At 39.5% G+C, this 17,873-nt stretch overlaps 1 protein-coding gene across 1 annotated transcript in view; it reads left to right on the top strand.

Moving 5' to 3' along the window:
• Window positions 1-17,873, top strand: part of COL4A4 (collagen type IV alpha 4 chain) — a 152,746-nt gene that overhangs the window by 13,179 nt on the left and 121,694 nt on the right. The window contains exons 2-4 of the mRNA XM_055573635.1: window positions 4,043-4,213; window positions 5,974-6,016; window positions 14,728-14,805. Of these exons, the coding sequence (XP_055429610.1) occupies window positions 4,158-4,213; window positions 5,974-6,016; window positions 14,728-14,805 (177 nt within the window). The 5' untranslated portion in view covers window positions 4,043-4,157. The remainder of the gene's footprint in view (window positions 1-4,042; window positions 4,214-5,973; window positions 6,017-14,727; window positions 14,806-17,873) is intronic.

Raw genomic sequence — 17,873 nt, 5'->3', positions numbered from 1 at the left:
TCTCTGCTACCTTTTGTGGCTAGAAGATTCCAGTCCTCAGTTGCCTATTTATCTGGTCCTCCCCTGCCCCTCTCCCTGCCCGCCACAACCATGCCTAGCCCCTGGTGGATGAGAACTCCAGCAGGATGTATTTGTATTCAAGATTAGGTTGCAGAGAAAACAAATTCTCCGGGGTACCGAGAATGGCTTGGAGGCGCTCAGATCCTGTTCCCAGACCTTTGGAAAGCGCTGGACAGACTCTTAAGGAGTCCCAGGGAAATTGGAGTCCAGGCATTTTCATAAAGAAGTGCGGGGGCGGTGGGGGGGTGGTGCAGAAATCCCAGAGAGTTGAAGGAAGAGAACACCATGATATCTGATGAATATACATGCTAGAAATTACTGATAGAAATATACTGCTGGGCAAGAGCCTATTACAGACTGGATTAATGCACGAAATGGATGTCAAAGGCCCAGGGAACATATGTTCAGCTTCCCTATTGGGGGTGGGTGGCCCCGGATGGCCTCCCGAGGTGTGTCGCATGCAGCCTTGGGACCAGCTGCAGCGAGGGCAGTGCTTTTTATCAGACTCGGCCGCCCAGGTCAGTTTGCTCATGAAAAGGGAGTTGAGCACAAGACTGCATCAAGAACTGGGGGGGTGGGGGAGGGCTCTCAGGAATGAGCTGGTTTTCCTCCTTTCTTGAGACTATCTGTCTGTCTTTGTTTTTGCATTTTCTTGGAAACAACTTTGTCTGATTATGCAGCTTATCTGTCTCTTCTAAATGCAGACTTGCACTTGACCTTGACTTGTCGCAGTTTTCTAACGCCCAGCTGTACTTGCGGATGTACTGGACGTATCCTTCTTCCCTCATCTCCCTTTCTTTTCTCGGTGTCCTCATTTCAACTCTCCAAGAGGACTGGTTCAGACGATGTTTTTGTACCATCCTCTGGCCTAGAGTTCTGTGTCACTAAGCCAAGCTCCGGGTTGGGTCAGGTGGTTATCCTTAACCTTTCCATGTGCCTGGGAGATGGAATCAGGTGACGGAAACCTGGTTATCCCCTCAATTAAGAGCCAAAGATGGGGCCTGAGGTGGAGGGCTCCAGTATAGCCCTCCATAGCACTTAACCCTCCCTGCTTGAGAATAACGGTTGGCAGAATAAAGCATACCCTTTGAAAGGTACAGAACTTTTGCAAAAGTTTCCTAGGTAGACAGTCTCCCAAAGCTGTTGTTTGCATATGTTTTAGTGGCATAGCACTTGAATTGTTTATACCTTCTTCTTTTTTAAAAACAAACTTCAATAGAAACACACTGCCTTGGCCTCTCCCATGTGATGACAGCCTTTTATTTATGAGAAATTTTATTCAGTGTCATCAAAAGCATGGTTGAGACAAAAAGTTTTGTGCTCTTAACCCAGGTGGTTGCAGCAAAGGAAATATTTGTAGATTGCTGTGGATTGTTGTAGACTGTGTGACAACCTTTGGGGAACTGTAGAGTCCAGTACACACCATCGTTCATGGTGTCCAGCTGACAGCCAGCTGGGCCTCTGCTTAGCTGTGACTTGGGAGCAGCACTCTAGCCAGGAGAGTGGTTCTAAAGTCTCTGTGACTCCTCTGGGGCTTTGTTTTCAGGCTAGACAGATGCGTGAGATGAGCACATAGTCATCTGAGGCTTGCTCCGGGTAAAACTGTGAACAAAACTGTTTTACCTTTGGCAGCTCGTTTACTTAGTAACTAAACAACAACAACAACAGACATGCTTATTTTTTTGGATGAATTATATGCTGCTGCTGCTGCTAAGTCACATCAGTCGTGTTCGACTCTGTGCGACCCCATAGATGGCAGCCCATTAGGCTTCCCCATCCCTGGGATTCTCCAGGCAAGAACACTGGAGTGGGTTGCCATTTCCTTCTCCAAAGCATGAAAGTGAAAAGTGAAAGTGAAGTCGTTCAATCGTGTCCGACTCCTAGCGACCCCATGGACTGCAGCGCACCAGGCTCCTCCATCCATGGGATTTTCCAGGAAAGAGTACTGGAGTGGGATGCCATTGCCTTCTCTGGAATATATGCTACTAATAACCATAATAATGTCAACCCAGGAGGAAAAAATTTTTTAAGACTCAGAAATTTATGATCATAAATGAAAATATTGAATTTATATACATATTTTTGTTGCAGAGAAGTATAGTGGAGTGATTAATATGATTTTCAAGTATAAAATTATATTGCACCAGGATAGAAATGGGGGAGGGATACACTTTATCACATTATGTGGGCAGACTAATTGCATGATGTATCTATTTTGGGATTAAAAAGCAAATACCTCTGGTGTTCTTTAATTTTTGACTGTGTTTCCTATTTGTCTGAAATATCAAATACAGTTTGAATGTTTCAAGCCAATTTATGTATTCCTCTTAAAACAGTAATTTGTTTTATTGAGACATGCTTCTAGAAGGCAAATAGAAAACTACATCAATGATTTCCCATTCCTAAATGGGAAAAGATCTAGTCACTCAAAATGATTCTGTTTCTACTTGGTTTTGAAATTATCAAGGAACATCATTCTAATGCTTACTTGGAAAACTAGTCTCTCATAAATATAACATTGATTGAGTTTATCTAGATTTTATCTAGAAATTTAAAATTAAGTTGTAACATTCTACATTCCCATTTCCTTCTCTGTACTTAATTCTGACAGGTACAGGTCTTTAGAGAAGCCAAAGTTTTAAAGATGAGACATTTCAAATTCTTTGAGCCAAAGAGAGCTTTTTTCAAAGTATATGGTACTTGGAGTCAAGATATTTTTTCTTTTTTAAAATTGAGATGTTTCAAAAATAAAACACACCATTTTCACTCTTTTAAAGTTTATAATTCAGTGGTTTTTAGTGTACTTATAATATTGTGCAACCATTACCCTATCTAAATCCATAACACATTACCCTCCAGAAAACTCCATACCTCCCATTCGCCCCTCCTCCAACCTTTGATAATTACTAATCTATTAATATTTTCTGTCTCTATGGATATGCCTATTCCAACATTTCACACACATGGAATTATACAGGACGTGATTTCTTTCACTTGGCATCGCATTTTCAAGGTTCCTCTATGTTGTAGCACTCATTGGTACTTCATTCTTTCCTATGGTCAAATATTCCATTGTGCGACTTCCCTGGTGGCTCAGTGGTAGAGAATCTGCTTGCATGCAGGAGACAAGGGTTCAATCCCTGGGTTGGGAAGATCCCCTGGGAAGGAAACAGCTACCCACTGCAGTGCCCTTGCCTGGGAAATCCCATGGACAGGGGAGCCTGGAGGGCTACAGTGCATGGGGTCTCAAAAGAGCTGGACACGACTTAGTGAGTAAACAACAACAACAACAAGTATTTCACTGTGCAGATGTAGCACGTGCTGCTTAGTCATCAACTGACATGAGTCGTTCCCATTTTTGGCCATTACAAATAATTCTGCTGTAAATATTCATGTACAAGTTTACATATGAACGTATTTTGTCAGTTCTCTTGCGTGTATACCTAGGAATGAAATATGCTATGTCATATGGTAACTCTGTGTTTAACTTTTTGATGACCTGCCAAAATGTGGTACCATTTTACATAAAACATGTTTATATGTCTTTGCTCTTTGTAGGCAAAATGTACATTTCTATACTAGGGGATTCCTTTTTAGTTTTAAAAATTAAAAAAAAAGCACTTGAGTGAATTTTAGCTTGAATTTTTAAGAGAAAAGACTAAATAGAAGAAAATTTCATGTAACAAAATGAAACAATAATTTTTGTAAAAGTTTTATCTTTTACATATATACATACGTATATCTTTTCATGTTTGAAAAATGTATTTATGAATAAAGGATTTGGTATTTTTATTTCTAAGAATTAAAAATTGATATATATTCAGTTTACTCATCACTAAGGAAAGAGTGTTATGTCAAAACAGTATTGAAGTTCCCCTTTAGAAAATATTTCCATCACTAACTCTGAATAATGAAAGTAATTATTTTCGATGTGGTAATGCATACCGTGTTTTAAACGATATTTTATATTTGCCATACACAGACTTTAAACCCAGGACACAGAACCTCAGTTATAGATGAGAGTCTTCTGGAAGAGAAGGGAAGACTGGCAGCGTTTTTGTTGAGCGCCAAGACTCGAACATGAAGTAATTTTGCACATGGCACTGGTAAGGTGTCCTTTCAGGTGCAACAAGCTCTTGGCCACCAATTCCTGGTGAGTGTCCTCAAGTACGATCACTGGCTTTTATTTGGGAATTTCTCCCCAGTGTTGGTTTTATAGGTATAAATTATCTGAGTGTCAAAAAACCAAAGTATTCCAGAAATCTATAAATTTTACCCACTGCCATTCCATTAAACAGCATTTTTCTTATTAAGCAATAATTCTCTCTACTCTTCCAGAATTGCAGTCACATAGTCACCCAGTGGGAGAATGTACAAGGCCACAGATTCTTGCTCTCCTATTCACTGGGTTTGAATAGCAAAAGCCTTCTCGTGTCCAGAGCTGCAGGGTCCCTATAACTAGCAGTTATAGCAGTTAGGACAATGCACTGCATGAGTGTGGTAGGCAGAATGATGACCCCCCAAAGCTGTCCACGCCCTAAGCCCTTGAACCTCTGAATGTGTTCTGTTACGTGGCAAGGGAGAATTATGGTTATAGATGAAATTAAGGTTGCTCATCAGCTGACTGTGCAATGGGGAAGTTATCCTGGATTATCTGAGGGACCCTGTATAATCACAAGGGTCCCCCAGCCCACTCAGCTGCAGTGTCCCCTTTTGGCTTCCCTGGTGGCTCAGGTGGTAAAGAATCCGCCTGCAATGCAGGAGACTCGTGTTCTATCCCTGATCGGGAAGATCCCCTGGAGAAAGAAATGGCAACCTACTCCAATACTCTTGCCTGGAAAATCCCATGGACATGAAGAGCCTCGCAGGCTACAGTCCGTGGGGTCGCAAAGAGTCGGGCACAATTGAGGGACTAAAGCACTGCAAGTGAAGGAGGGAGGCAGAAGATTGAGAGTCGAGAAGGAGATGTGATGATGCAAGCAGAGGTCAGAGAGATGTAGCGGGAGAGAGACTTGACTGGTCACTGCTGGCTTTGAAGGTGGAAGGGACCACAAGCCAAGGAATGCAGGCAGCCTTTAGAATCCAGAAAAAGCAAGGAATCCGAGTGTCCCTTGGAGCCTTCAAAAGAGACACAGCCATGCCAACATCTTGATTTTTTTTTTTTTTTTTTTTTCCGCCAATGAGACCTATTTCAGACTTCTGGCCTCTAGAATGATAAGAAAATGAATTTTTGTTGTTTTATGTCACCAAGTTTGTGGTCATGTGCTACAGCAGCAGCAGCAAACTATTAATAGAATGAGATTGTTCAAAGTGACTACAAAAATATTGGGAGTTATGACAGGGAAATGTTAAATAGTGAAAAATATGGAAAATTTTGAAGCTGATGAACATGTATTGATGGGCAATGAAGGAAGAGAGGGTGATGGGAAGGAGGCTTTTTCCATACTGTTTCCCAAATCATCTCCTCAGCCCAGTTAGGTTTCTTCCATTCTCTCTCCTTCTGGTTGTTCCCACTTAACAGCATCCAGAATACCTTAATCTTTGCAGTAGTTCCTGGGCAAAGCTGCTTGCTTCCTGCTCTCCTCTAGTTTTTATTCTGAGAGTCATCTCCCTTCACGTATCCATCCATCCAGGTCTCACTTTCCCAGTGTCCCTATGGTACCCAGCACAGTGAGGGCCATATTAAAGGGTGTGCATACTTCTTGATTGATTAAAAAGAGGAAATATGGTGATGCTATCTGGAGAGAGGGTAACATTTATCTGGTCACTGATGACCATCAGTTGGTGATAGTAGCCTATTAGAAACTTTAAAAAAAACCTTTCTGGAGTTAATTCCTATGTCCTTTTGCTTTTTAGTTTGTTTTGCACAAAACCTGACAGTTTAAATTAATCTGCATTTTTGTTTTCTTATAGGTCACTCATACTTATTCTGTTTTCTGTACAATATGCATATGGGGTAAGTCCATTAATGAGCTCTGATTCCATGTTGAAAATTTACTTTACTGAATGCATTACTTTTATTATACTGTCTTAAACCATTTTTTTAAATTGAAGTATAGTTAATTTACAATGTTGTGTTAGTTTCAGAACTAAAAGAAAAATGATTCAGTTATATATCTCTATCTATCTGCCTCTTGATTCTTCTCTATTATAGGTTATCACAAGATATTGAATATAGTTCCCTGTGGTATACAGTAAAATCTTATTGTTTATATTAGGTATAATGATGTGTTTATGTTAATCCCAAACTTCTAATTTATCTCCCCCACACCTTTGGTAACCATAAGTTTGCTTTCTATGTCTCTGAGTCTATTTCTGTTTTGTAAATACGTTCATTAGTATCATTTTTTTAGATTCCACATGTGACTGAGATCATATGGTATCTTTCTCTGTCTGACTTACTTAGCTTCACTTACTTCATCGATAATCTCTATCCATGTTGCTGCAAATGGCATTATTTCATTCTTTTATATGGCTGAGTAGTATTCCATTATGTATATGTATATATACACACATTTCATTGTATATATGTGTATATATATATATGCATATAATATCACATCTTCTTTATCCATTCATCTGCTGATGGACATTTAGGTTGATTCCATGTCTTGGCTATCATAAACAGAGCTGCTGTGAATATTTTGTTGCATTTGCCTTTTTGAATTAGAGTTTTCTTTGGATATATGCCCAGGATTGGGGTTGCAGGATCACACAGTAACTCTATTTTCAGCTTTTTAGGGACTTCTATATTGTTATTCATACTGCCTACACCAATTTGCATTCCCAACAGCAATATAGGAAGATTCCCATTTCTCCACACACTCTCCAGCATCTATTATTTGTAGAGTTTTTGATGATGGCCATTCTGACTGGTGTGAGGTGATACCTTATTGTAGTTTTGATTTGCATTTCTCTAATGATTAGTGATATTGAGCATCTTTTCATATGCATGTTGGCCACTTGTGTATCTTCTTTGTAGAAATGTCTGTTTAGGTCTTCTACCCATTTTTTATTTGGTTGTTAGCATTTGTTTTTGGTTTTTGCTTTTTTTTTTTTTTTGTATTAAGCTGTATGAGCTCTTTGTCTATTTTGGAAATTAATCCCTTATTGGTAGCATCATTTGTAAATATTTTCTCCCAGCCAGTAGGTTGTTTTTTTCAATTTGTTTATGGTTTCCTTTGATGTGTAAAATATTTTAAGTTTAAATAGGTCCCATTTGTTTATTTTGGTTTTTATTTCCATTACTCTAGGATACGGATCCAAGAAAATTTTGCTGCAACTCATGTCAAAGAGAGTTCTGCCTATATTTTCGTCCAGGAGTTTTATACTATCCTGTCTTTTAGGTCAATAATCTGTTTTGAGTTTATTTTTGTACATGGTATTAGGGAATGTTCTCAATTCATTCTTTTACATGTAGCTGTCCAGTTTTCCCAGTAACACTTATTGAAGAGATTCTCTTTTCTATATTGTGTATTCTCGTTGTAGATTAATTGACCATAAGTTCATGATTGTATTTCTGAACTTTCTATCCTGTTCCTTTGATGTATATGTCTGCTTTTGTGCCAGTGCCATACTGTTTTGATTATTGTCACTTTGTAGTATAACCTGAATTCAGGGAGAATGATTCCTCCAGTCTGTTCTTCTCAAGACTGTTTTGGCTATTCGGGGTTTTATGTGTTTCCATACAAATTAAAAAAAAATGTTTGTTCTAGTTCTGTGAAAAAATACCGTTGATAATTTGATAGGGATTGCACTGAATCTGTAGATTGCCTTGATTAGTGTGGTTCTTTTAACAGTATTGATGCTTGCAATCCAAGAACATAATATATCTTTCCATCTATTTGTGTTGTCTTTGATTTCTTTCATCAGTGTCTTATAGTTTTCAGAGTACAGGTTTTTTGCCTTTTCAGGTAGGTTTATTCCTGGGCACTTTATTCTTTTTGATACGATGGTAAGTGGGATTATTTCCTTAATTTATCTTTCTGATATTTTGTTGTTAATGTATGGAGATGCAAGAGATTTTTCTCTGTGTTGATTTTTATCCTATAACTTTACTAAATTCATAGTTTTTTGGTGACATCTTTAGGATTTTCTATGCATAGTATCATGTCATATGCAAACAGTGACAGTTTTATTTCTTCTTTTCCAATTTGGATTCTTTTTATTTCTTTTTCTTTTCTGATTCCTGTGACAGGACTTTCAAAACTGTATTAGGTGTAAGTGGCAAGCATGGGCATGCTTGTCTTGTTCCTGATATTAGAGGAAATATTTTCAGGTTTTCACCATTGAGTATGATGTTAGCTTTGGGTTTGTCATGAAGTGAAGTCACTCAGTCATGTCCGACTCTTTGCAACCCCATGGACTGTAGCCTACCACGCTCCTCCGTCCATGGGATTTTCCAGGCAAGAGTACTGGAGTGGGTTGCCATTGCCTTTGGGCTACAATCGCCTGCCTTTCATTGAATTATTTACATTTTCATTCCAAGGCAGCCCAACGAGGGAAGGAAGGGAGAGAGGGACATATTCAGTTGTATCTCCTCACCAGTATAGCCCCTTTTATGAAGTATGTTCCCTTTATGCCCACTTTTTGGAGAGTTTTTTTTTTTTTTTAGCTCATAAGTGGATGATGAATTTTATCAAAAGCTTTTTCTACATCTATTGAGATAATCATATGATTTTTATTCTTCAATATGTAAATGGGGTTTATCACGTTGGTTGATTTGCAGGCAGATTTTGAAAAAATCTTTGCATTCCTTGGATAAATAAATCCCACTTGATCATGATGTGTAAGCCTTTTAATATATTGTTGGAGTTGGTTTGCTGGTATTTTGTTGAGAATTTTGCATCTATGTTCATTAGAGATATTGGCCTATAATTTAATTTTTTGTGATATCTTCATCTGGTTTAGATATCAGGGTGATGGTGGCCTTATAGAATGAGTTCAGAAGTGTTTCCTCCTCTGTAATGTTTTGGGATAGTTTCAGAAGGATAGGTGTCATCTCTTCTCTGAATGTTTGGTAGAATTTCCCTGTGAAGCCATCTGGTTGTGGACTTTTTGTTTGTTGAGATTATTTTAGTCACAGATTCAATTTTAGTACATGTAATTGATCTTTCATATTTTCTATTTCTTCCTGGTTCAGTCTTGGGAGATTGTACCTTTCTAAGAATTTATCCATTTCTTCCAAGTTGCCCAATTTATTGGCCTGTAGTAGACTTTTATGATCCTTTGTTCGTGTGTCAGTTGTGACTTCTTTTTCATTTTTAATTTTACTGATTTGAGCCCTCTCCTTTTTTTCTCGATGAGTCTGGCTAAAGGTTTCTCAATTTTGTTTACATTTTCAAAGAACCAGTTTTCAGTTTCATTGATCTTTTCTATTGTTTTCTTGTCTCTATTTCATTTATTTCAGTTTTGATCTTTACGTTTCTTTCCTTCAGCTACCTTTGGGTTTTGTTTGTTGTTCTTTCTTTATTATACTTTTAAACAAGTCACTCTCTGGGGATTTTTTTCTCATTTGTAAAATGGAAGTGTTGGATTAAGTGGGCTGTGAGATTTCTTTTATATCCTACCATCAAGACGTATAAAATTGCCTAGGTATTAGACATTTCTTTGTTTTATAACAGAACTATTTTAAAAACTTTTTTCAGAGGGCAGAAGGAAGCAGCTGGGCCATTACAAGATTAAATCAAGAAGTATAAAATTAAATTTGAACATTTTAACTCAGGAGAAGGATAAGCCTCGAACATTCTGTTCTGTTCCTCTCTAGAGAATCTAAGTGATTATACCCAACTTCAGACACTTCTAGGAAATCCTTTTGGAGGCAATCTGTATTCAGGTTGATCTTGAGACAGTCAGACTGGTTTAAATCACGCTAATAAATACATCTCTGTCTATCCATCCTGTAGCTTGGACCTATCCAGTCCAGCTTCTGTGATTCAAGTTATCATAGGTCTTTTCAAAGTGAATCAAAATAGAGAGTTGCCATTCATTCTCCTTTCTCTTTTAGTCAGGACCAGAAAGCACATGCATTAAAGAATAGGATGCCCTGGGTTCCTCTGCCAGTGATTCATCTCATAACCTATTCAAGACTCAGTTTTCTCCTATGGGAAGTGGACTTGATAAAACCTGCCCAGCTTAGTTCACAGGCATTTCAGAGCATCACCTCAAATAATGAACCGAAACACACTGAAATATATGTTTGTGGATTATTTGTCCTCTTACCTGACTTTTTAAAGTTTCTTTTGTATTATGTTCTTTTTTTCTATTATAAAAGTCTATAGAGTGCTAAATTGTACGTCCTTCACTTCTTTATGTTTCGTATGAGTGCATATAACACCCGAACAAAGATTATTCTATCTTGGCTCTTCCTGCCAGCTTCTGGTGTGCAGAGATTCTAGAGATTTCCCCAGAGCGAGACTGTACTGTAGATGGATTTTAAAGATAGAGATATAAATTGATAAAATCTCCGTGGGAAGTCAATTTGGCATCATCTATCAGGATTTTAAATGCATGTGCCTATTGACATAGCAATTTCCCTATTTGAAATTTATCGTATATATTTATTCTGACGTGGATGAATATATATGCACAAGAATATTAGTTTAAAGGTAGCATTCAGAAGCCAGAGGGGAGATAATTAAACGTCCTTTAATAAGGACTAGCTAAATAAGTTATAATATTGAGTTGGCCAAAAAGTCCATTTGGGTTTTTCTGTAAGATGTTATAGAGAAACCCAAGTGAACTTTTTGGCCAACCCAATACTTTGTTTAATGGGTAGCCATATGCAGTAATTCGGAATGACTTTGAAGACATAAGTGAGAAAAGCAAGGTAGAAAGAAATATACCTTTTGCATAAAAGCAAAACAAGGACAAAATCACCAAAAGTGTGTGTGTGTGTGTGTTTGGTCATTGTGTATTAATATGCTCATAAATTCCCAGACATGGAGTTGAGGTGAGCAGTTATCTTTAGGAGAAGGAACTGGGGACCAGAGTTAGAAGAGAAAATTTCTTTTTCCATTACACTGTTTTGAACTGATTGAATTATCATGTACATATGTTATTTGTTTAAAAAAAAAAAACCCATAAAAGCACAAATGCAGGACAGATCATTAATCTAGAAATTAGTAAAATGTTTTTTTGAACTTTCTATGCAACAAATATTTGTTTAAAATATCTGGGATAAAACAGATAGTGAGTTTTATTTTTTCTCTTTGAAGAGCAATGTTGGTTTTTGAGAATGCTAGTATATTCCCAGAGAATGTGGTTTGTATTTTGAATGTTGACTTGTCTGAGATACTGTCTTTATCTCTTTTTAATGGGGTTATACAATCTGGTTCTGAGGTACAGTTTCTTCCTTTATAGATGCCTCCCTCCTTTAAAGTGATGTTTGTTGGGATATGTCTGATGTAGAAGAACTTTGTAGGGACTAAAATTGCCTCTTGCTTTTTTCTTTTATTGGTCCAAGTTGAAGTTTTATATGTGTTTCTTTATTAGAATTCTACTAATCTACTTTAAACTGATTCTTCTCTGAAATGTAATTTTGCTACAAACATCTCCGTAATATTAGCGTAATAAAGTTTAAAAAATAACAAACTTGCCTCTATTATCAAACCATCTAATCAACTGACCTTCTTTTTTCTCTGGTTGTTTTGGTATTTCACCGAACACATCCCAACCTTAAATGAACCCAAATGTTCAGAATAGTTATTTTAAGTGCTTTCATGCTGTCCTGACCCGGCCCTGAGCATTTGATTATTTTTTTTTACCTTATCAGGGTTTTGAACTTAACATTTCTGCATTCATAGATAACAGTGTTACCCAAAGCTCAAGAGGTATATGTTTCTGAAACTTCAATTACATTTTTTAACTTAAATTATCTAATTCCTTAGCTCTTGTCAAGATTCAAATTTTTATGTATTTTTCAATGACCCATAAGAGTTATGTTTATAAAAATATATTTTAATTAATGATTAATCAAAATATTTTATTGTTTCTGAGCATATTTTTCAAGAAAAAAGAGGTCTTAATCGTATGATTGAAAAGAAAAATATGCCACTTAGACTCCTTGCCCTCACATCACATATACATATACACTTGTGTATGTATATGGGACTGTATACTTTTGTACATGTATATGTAATGAAGGGGATATGTATACATTTGTGCATTTCATACATATACCTGTATACTCATGTATGTTTTACATAAGTGTGTTTGTATATTTATGTATAGTATATTTATGTATATACATATCTTCTATCTGAACTGTGCATATTGCTGTGCAGAATCTTTTAAGCTTAATTAGGTCCCCAAGAGAAAAACAAGTTTTGTATATTAATGCATATATGTGGAATCTAGAGAAGTGGTACAGATAAACCTAGTTCCAGGGCAGGAATAGAGATGCAGACATAGAGAAGAGACACATAGACACAGGGGAGGGGATAAATTGGAGATTGAGATTGACAAATGTGCACTGTCATATATAAAACAGATAGCTAGTGGGAACCTGCTACATAGCACAAGGAGCTCAGCTGGGTGCTCTGTGGTGACCTGGAGGGGGCGGGAATGGGAAGAGGCCGTGGGAAAGCCACAGGAAGGGGATGTATGTATACATATAGCTGATTCATTGCAAGGACTGATGCCGAAGCTGAAGCTCCAGTACTTTGGCTACCTGATGCGAAGAACTGACTCATTGGAAAAGACTGGGAAAGATTGAGGCCAGGAGGAGAAGGGGACTACAGAGGATGAGATGGTTGGAGGGCATCACTGACTCAGTGGAGTGAGCATGAGTTTGAGCAAGCTCCGGGAGTTGCAGATGGACAGGGAATCCTGGTGTGCTGCAGTCCATGGGGTCGCAAAGAGTCGGACATTACTGAGCTACTGAACTGACTTATAGCTGATTCACTTTGTCATACAGCAGAAACTAACACAACATCATTGTAAAGCAAATATACCCCAATTTTAAAAAAGAGAACAGTACGTACTGGTTCAGTTGTGTGGTGTTTCCTCATTATGTGTTGGTCTAAAGGCTAAAGTTTACACTGTTGTTAGTTTTAAAAGATCTGTTAATTATAGAAGTGTGTGGCCCTATCTGGGGCTTCCCAGATGGCACGAGTGATAAAGAACCCACCTGCCAATGCAGGAGATGCAAGAGACACAGGTTCAGTCCCTGGGTCAGGAAGATCCCCTGGAGGAGGGCATGGCAACCCATTCCAGTATTCTTCCCATGGACAGAGGAGCCTGGTGGGCTACAGCCCATCAAAGAGTTGGACACAACTGAAGCGACTTATCAGGATGCACGTGGTCCTGTCCGTACCCTCAGTTCCCAGCACCGAGAGCTGATGAACCACCTCTTCCCTCTCAACATGCAGCCCTGACCACCATGAACGAATCAATGCTCAGTGTGTTTTCACTGCAGGAATGCCATTCTGGCTGTCATTAAGGATCTCCTATGGACACCATTCCTATGACTCTACTTTTTATTTATTTATTTATTTATTTTTTAAACTTTACATAATTGTATTAGTTTTGCCAAATATCAAAATGAATCCGCCACAGGTATACATGTGTTCCCCATCCTGAACCCTCCTCCCTCCTCCCTCCCCATTCCATCCCTCTGGGTTGTAAGTGACTGAAGACACACCATGTACATAATGAGGGTTTGTGATTCTTCCTATAGGTGTGTGTGTGTGTGTGTGTGTGTGTGTAGGATGGGTTAGAGTTAAGAAAATATGTGATCATGTTGTAATTTAACTTTCTAAAGAGCGTGGTAGAAAAGCTAGCTAGAAGTGGGGAAAAGGAGCAAATTACTCAAGTTCAGAAGCTTTCGGTTTGAGAGACATGTCAGAGGAGCCGTCTTGGGGTGTCAGCAAGCTGTAGGAGGAAGAGTCGTAATTCAAGTGCAAGACTATGAGAGCAGTGCTGACCCACGAGGGCCTCCCTGGGGGACGCACGCCCTAGCTGATCCCGGAGGTGCAGGAAGAGAGTCTTGGAAGAAAAGTCACTCTTATAATTTAAATTAGACACCGTGGTGTACGTGCGGTTTTCCCAGCTACATAGTTAACATTCTGAAATTGTTCACAACTTGGTAAACAAACTCTTACCGAGAGAGACAAATCATAGAAGTTTCTGGTTAAACATAAATGACTTCAAAGGAGGTCTTTTAAAAAAAAAATCCTAGTTCATGTAAACTTTTATTCTGCTCACATAATCAACTCTTTACAAAAAATTTTTAATTAATTATTTTTGAGTATAGTTGCTTTGCAATGTTTTATTAGTTTCTGCTGTACAGCAAAGTGAATCAGCTATATGTATACATGTATCCCTTCTTTTTCGGATTTCCTTCCCATTTAGGTCACCACAGAGCACTGAGTAGTTTCCTAAGTTATAAAGTAGGTTTTCACTAGTTATCTATTTTATACATAGTATCAGTAGCATATATATGTCAATCCCAAACTACCAATTCATCAACATGTGATTATCAAGCCACAGTGTAAGTTCTTTGCCTTTTTGTATATCAGTATTAGTCTTTCCAGAGACTCAGAGATAAAACTGTACTGTGAACTTCTCATGAGTTAGAAAAACCAAGAGTACTTGTTTTAATGTATATATCGTGTACCCAGCTAGGTGATGAATACCGGTCAACTAAATCAATGCTTCACTTTCTAGGGTGGAAAGAAGTTTATTGGTCTCTGTGGAGGAAGAGATTGCTCTCTTTGCCAGTGCTTTCCTGAAAAGGGATCTCGGGTGAGTCATGTAAAATTCAGCATGGGTGGTGGGAGGGGAAAATGGGAAATTACTAATCAAAGGGCGTAAAGCTTCTATTATGCAAGATGAATAAGCTCTAGAGATCTTCCACCCAGCATTTTATCCACTGTCATCAATACGTTATTGTTGAATCACTTTGTACAGAAAGGGTCCTGGTGTACACAGCCCACGCTGGGTCACCATATTGATATTCATGTTTTAAAAGCACTAGTTGCGAAGTATTAATACTGCAGTGAGTTAAGAAAAAACCCACTTAACTTTGTTTAAAGAAGCGTTTCTAGACATTTGACTGCATGGCTCTTGGACGTCTTTATAACCTTGTGGAATAGTGTTCTGTAATCAAAGTGATAGTCGCAATTATCACACACTCCTTATGTGCCAGGCACTGGTCTGACGTACTCAAAATGCTTTAGCTCACTGATCCCTCACAGTAACTCTCTTCCCATCTTATGGTGCCATCTTTGCAGAGCTGAAGACATCAGCACTGAACAATTGAGCACCCTGCTCAAGTCCACAGTGCTTTTGATGACCACACTTGATTCTCTGTCCTGAGATGCACAATAATAACCCTCTTGGTTACAGTATATGGGGTCTCCTGAACATTTATTTATAAACCTCTCTCACATATCCTGACAGCAGCAGTTGGCAGGCACCAATTCACCTGTGCTGGGACTATTAGATCAAACCATCCCATTGGCTTAAAACACTCCCACCGTATTACAAGAAAAGAATATTTCAGAAGTTTTAGACAATTTTGAGTCAGATCAGTGATTTTTGAAATGTGTCCAGATGGATCCAATAAGGCTGTGTGTGATACTCAAAAAACACAATTCCATAAAGATCAGTCTACAAGGATCCAAAATATTACCTTTCTGAGAGAAAGGACTGTATATTTCCCCCACAGTATTCCTTTATCTTCACACAGTAGTCATACAATATGTGTGTGGTTCCTTTGTCAAGTCCTTTGCTGTAACCAGCTTCCTTGTTGAGCTTAAGTTATGGAAAATCCCTTTCTGCTTGAACTGGTTTGTTTCTTCTCCAATACATCACAACTTTTGGTGATCAGAATCTATCTTGAGCTTTTTCCCCAGCCACTTTTATGATTTATTTATTTTTTAAAGTCTTCATTGAATTTATTGTAGTATTGCTTCTGTTTAATGTTTTTATGGCCATGAGGCACATGGGATCCTAGCTCCCCCATCCAGGGATTGAACCCGCACCCCCTGCATTGTAGGGTGAAGTCTTAAGCACAGGACCACTAGGGAAGTCCCCACGATAAAATTTGAAAACCACATTTGCCAGAAAGCAAAGTTAGGACCCTAAAAATGAGCAGCCTAAGAAATGCTTTAGCTTTTTTCATGTCGGTGGACCCAATAGTCAGAAAAAAAGCCTCATGTTTTTATGAGGTTGTCCATGTAAACGTGCCAAGATTGCAAGCCAAGATTTTAAGACCCTTGGAGCTTGAGGTCCAAGAGAAATGGAGGGATCAGCTCCATGGCAGGAATGGGATGGGAACACCACAGAACAAAGGTAAAACCAGGTAGGTGTGGTCCTGTGACTTAATGATGTTTGGAAACATTTTCTTTTTTTACTGACACACCTGCATGGATGAGTGGTGGTGCTCCTGGCTCCAGTGGTTCATAGGCCGTGACCGCTTGATATCTACAGTGCGTAGGACAGCCCCCATCAAAGAAGGATCCATCCTCAAATGCCGGTAGCGCCGAGGTTGAGAAATCCTGCTCTCAGTCCACAGCAGTTCTGAGGCCAGAAAGATTATTATGTCCATCGGTCAATGCGGGGAACCCTGGATTTCCAAGGGTTTTAAATAACTTGGTTAAATGTGGAAGGGGTGGGTGTCCCTGGTGGCTCAAACAGTAAAGGGTCTGCCTGCGATACAAGAGACCTGTGTTCGATCCCTGGGTCAGAAAAATCCCTTGGAGAAGGAAATGGTAACCCACTCCTGTATTCTTGCCTGGAGAATCCCATGGACAGAGGAGCCTGGCGGGCTGCAGGGACCTCCATGGGGTCACAAAGAGTCACACACGACTGAGCAACTAACACTTTTACTTTCACGTGGAAGGAGCAGGGACTACTTCCAGATGTCTGGTCTCAGTCCCAGCATCTGCCCCGTGGTCCAGGAGAAGAGAATGGCATGTGGGTTCAAACACCAGTTCTCATCCTAATATTCGGGAGCCCCCATGGCCGCTTGAATCTGCCCAAGCCTGGGTTCCCTTATATTTGCTCCCTTGGTGCTTTGTCTTCCGTGTTCTTGGGCTGTGGAGCCATCAGAGGCATTTGCGTCCATAGGGGATGTGTTGTCTCTGATCACCGGACCTTCAGTGAGGTGGGTCAGGAGGGCTCACGGGGGTGGGCCTCTGTCTTCGTGAACTGCTGTCTTTGTCCCAGTTTCTGGGTGGTCGAGAAGAGCTGTGTGTGGAACACCGGTCAACCTCTGCCCTTCCTGGCACAGATGGATCCCTGATGATGGCTGCGAGGTGCTGGCGATGTTCTCTAGCTAGGAATTTGGGAGCGTGGCTTGTGCGTAACCGCGAAGAGGTTTGGGAGGCGGCCAGCCACTCTCTCCAGTCACCGCAGTGACAGCTCAAGGTGGGCGATAGAAACAGGAATAAGCTGAATTACGAGGGTTGAAGCGCTTTCCAACGTGGCACAGCCCCTGAGTGGAACAGCAGGGCCTTCCTAAGAGGGAAGTGATGCCTCTTCTGGTTGAATGGCTGACTGAGTGGTTTGTCCAGCCCCAGATCAAAGCTGCTGTGTCTATAGTAAGGGTTGGGGAGCCAGGCTGGGATAGGGTTTCAGTGGAGACAGAAGCTGGGGTTTGAGGTGGAGTTGGGATGCATCTCCCTTCTCCAATAGACCACATTTTGTCAGTCCTTCCTAAAGGAGATCAGTCCTGAGTGTTCATTGTAAGGACTGATATTGAAGCTGAAACTCCAATACTTTGGCCACCTGATGTGAAGAACTGACTCATTGGAAAAGACCCTGATGCTGGGAAAGAGTGAGGGCAGGAGGAGAGGGGGACAACAGAG

The sequence above is a fragment of the Bubalus kerabau genome, chromosome 3 (genome assembly GCF_029407905.1).
Source record: "Bubalus kerabau isolate K-KA32 ecotype Philippines breed swamp buffalo chromosome 3, PCC_UOA_SB_1v2, whole genome shotgun sequence".
NCBI lineage: Eukaryota > Metazoa > Chordata > Mammalia > Artiodactyla > Bovidae > Bubalus > Bubalus kerabau.
This window is presented reverse-complemented; position numbering and strand designations above follow the sequence as displayed.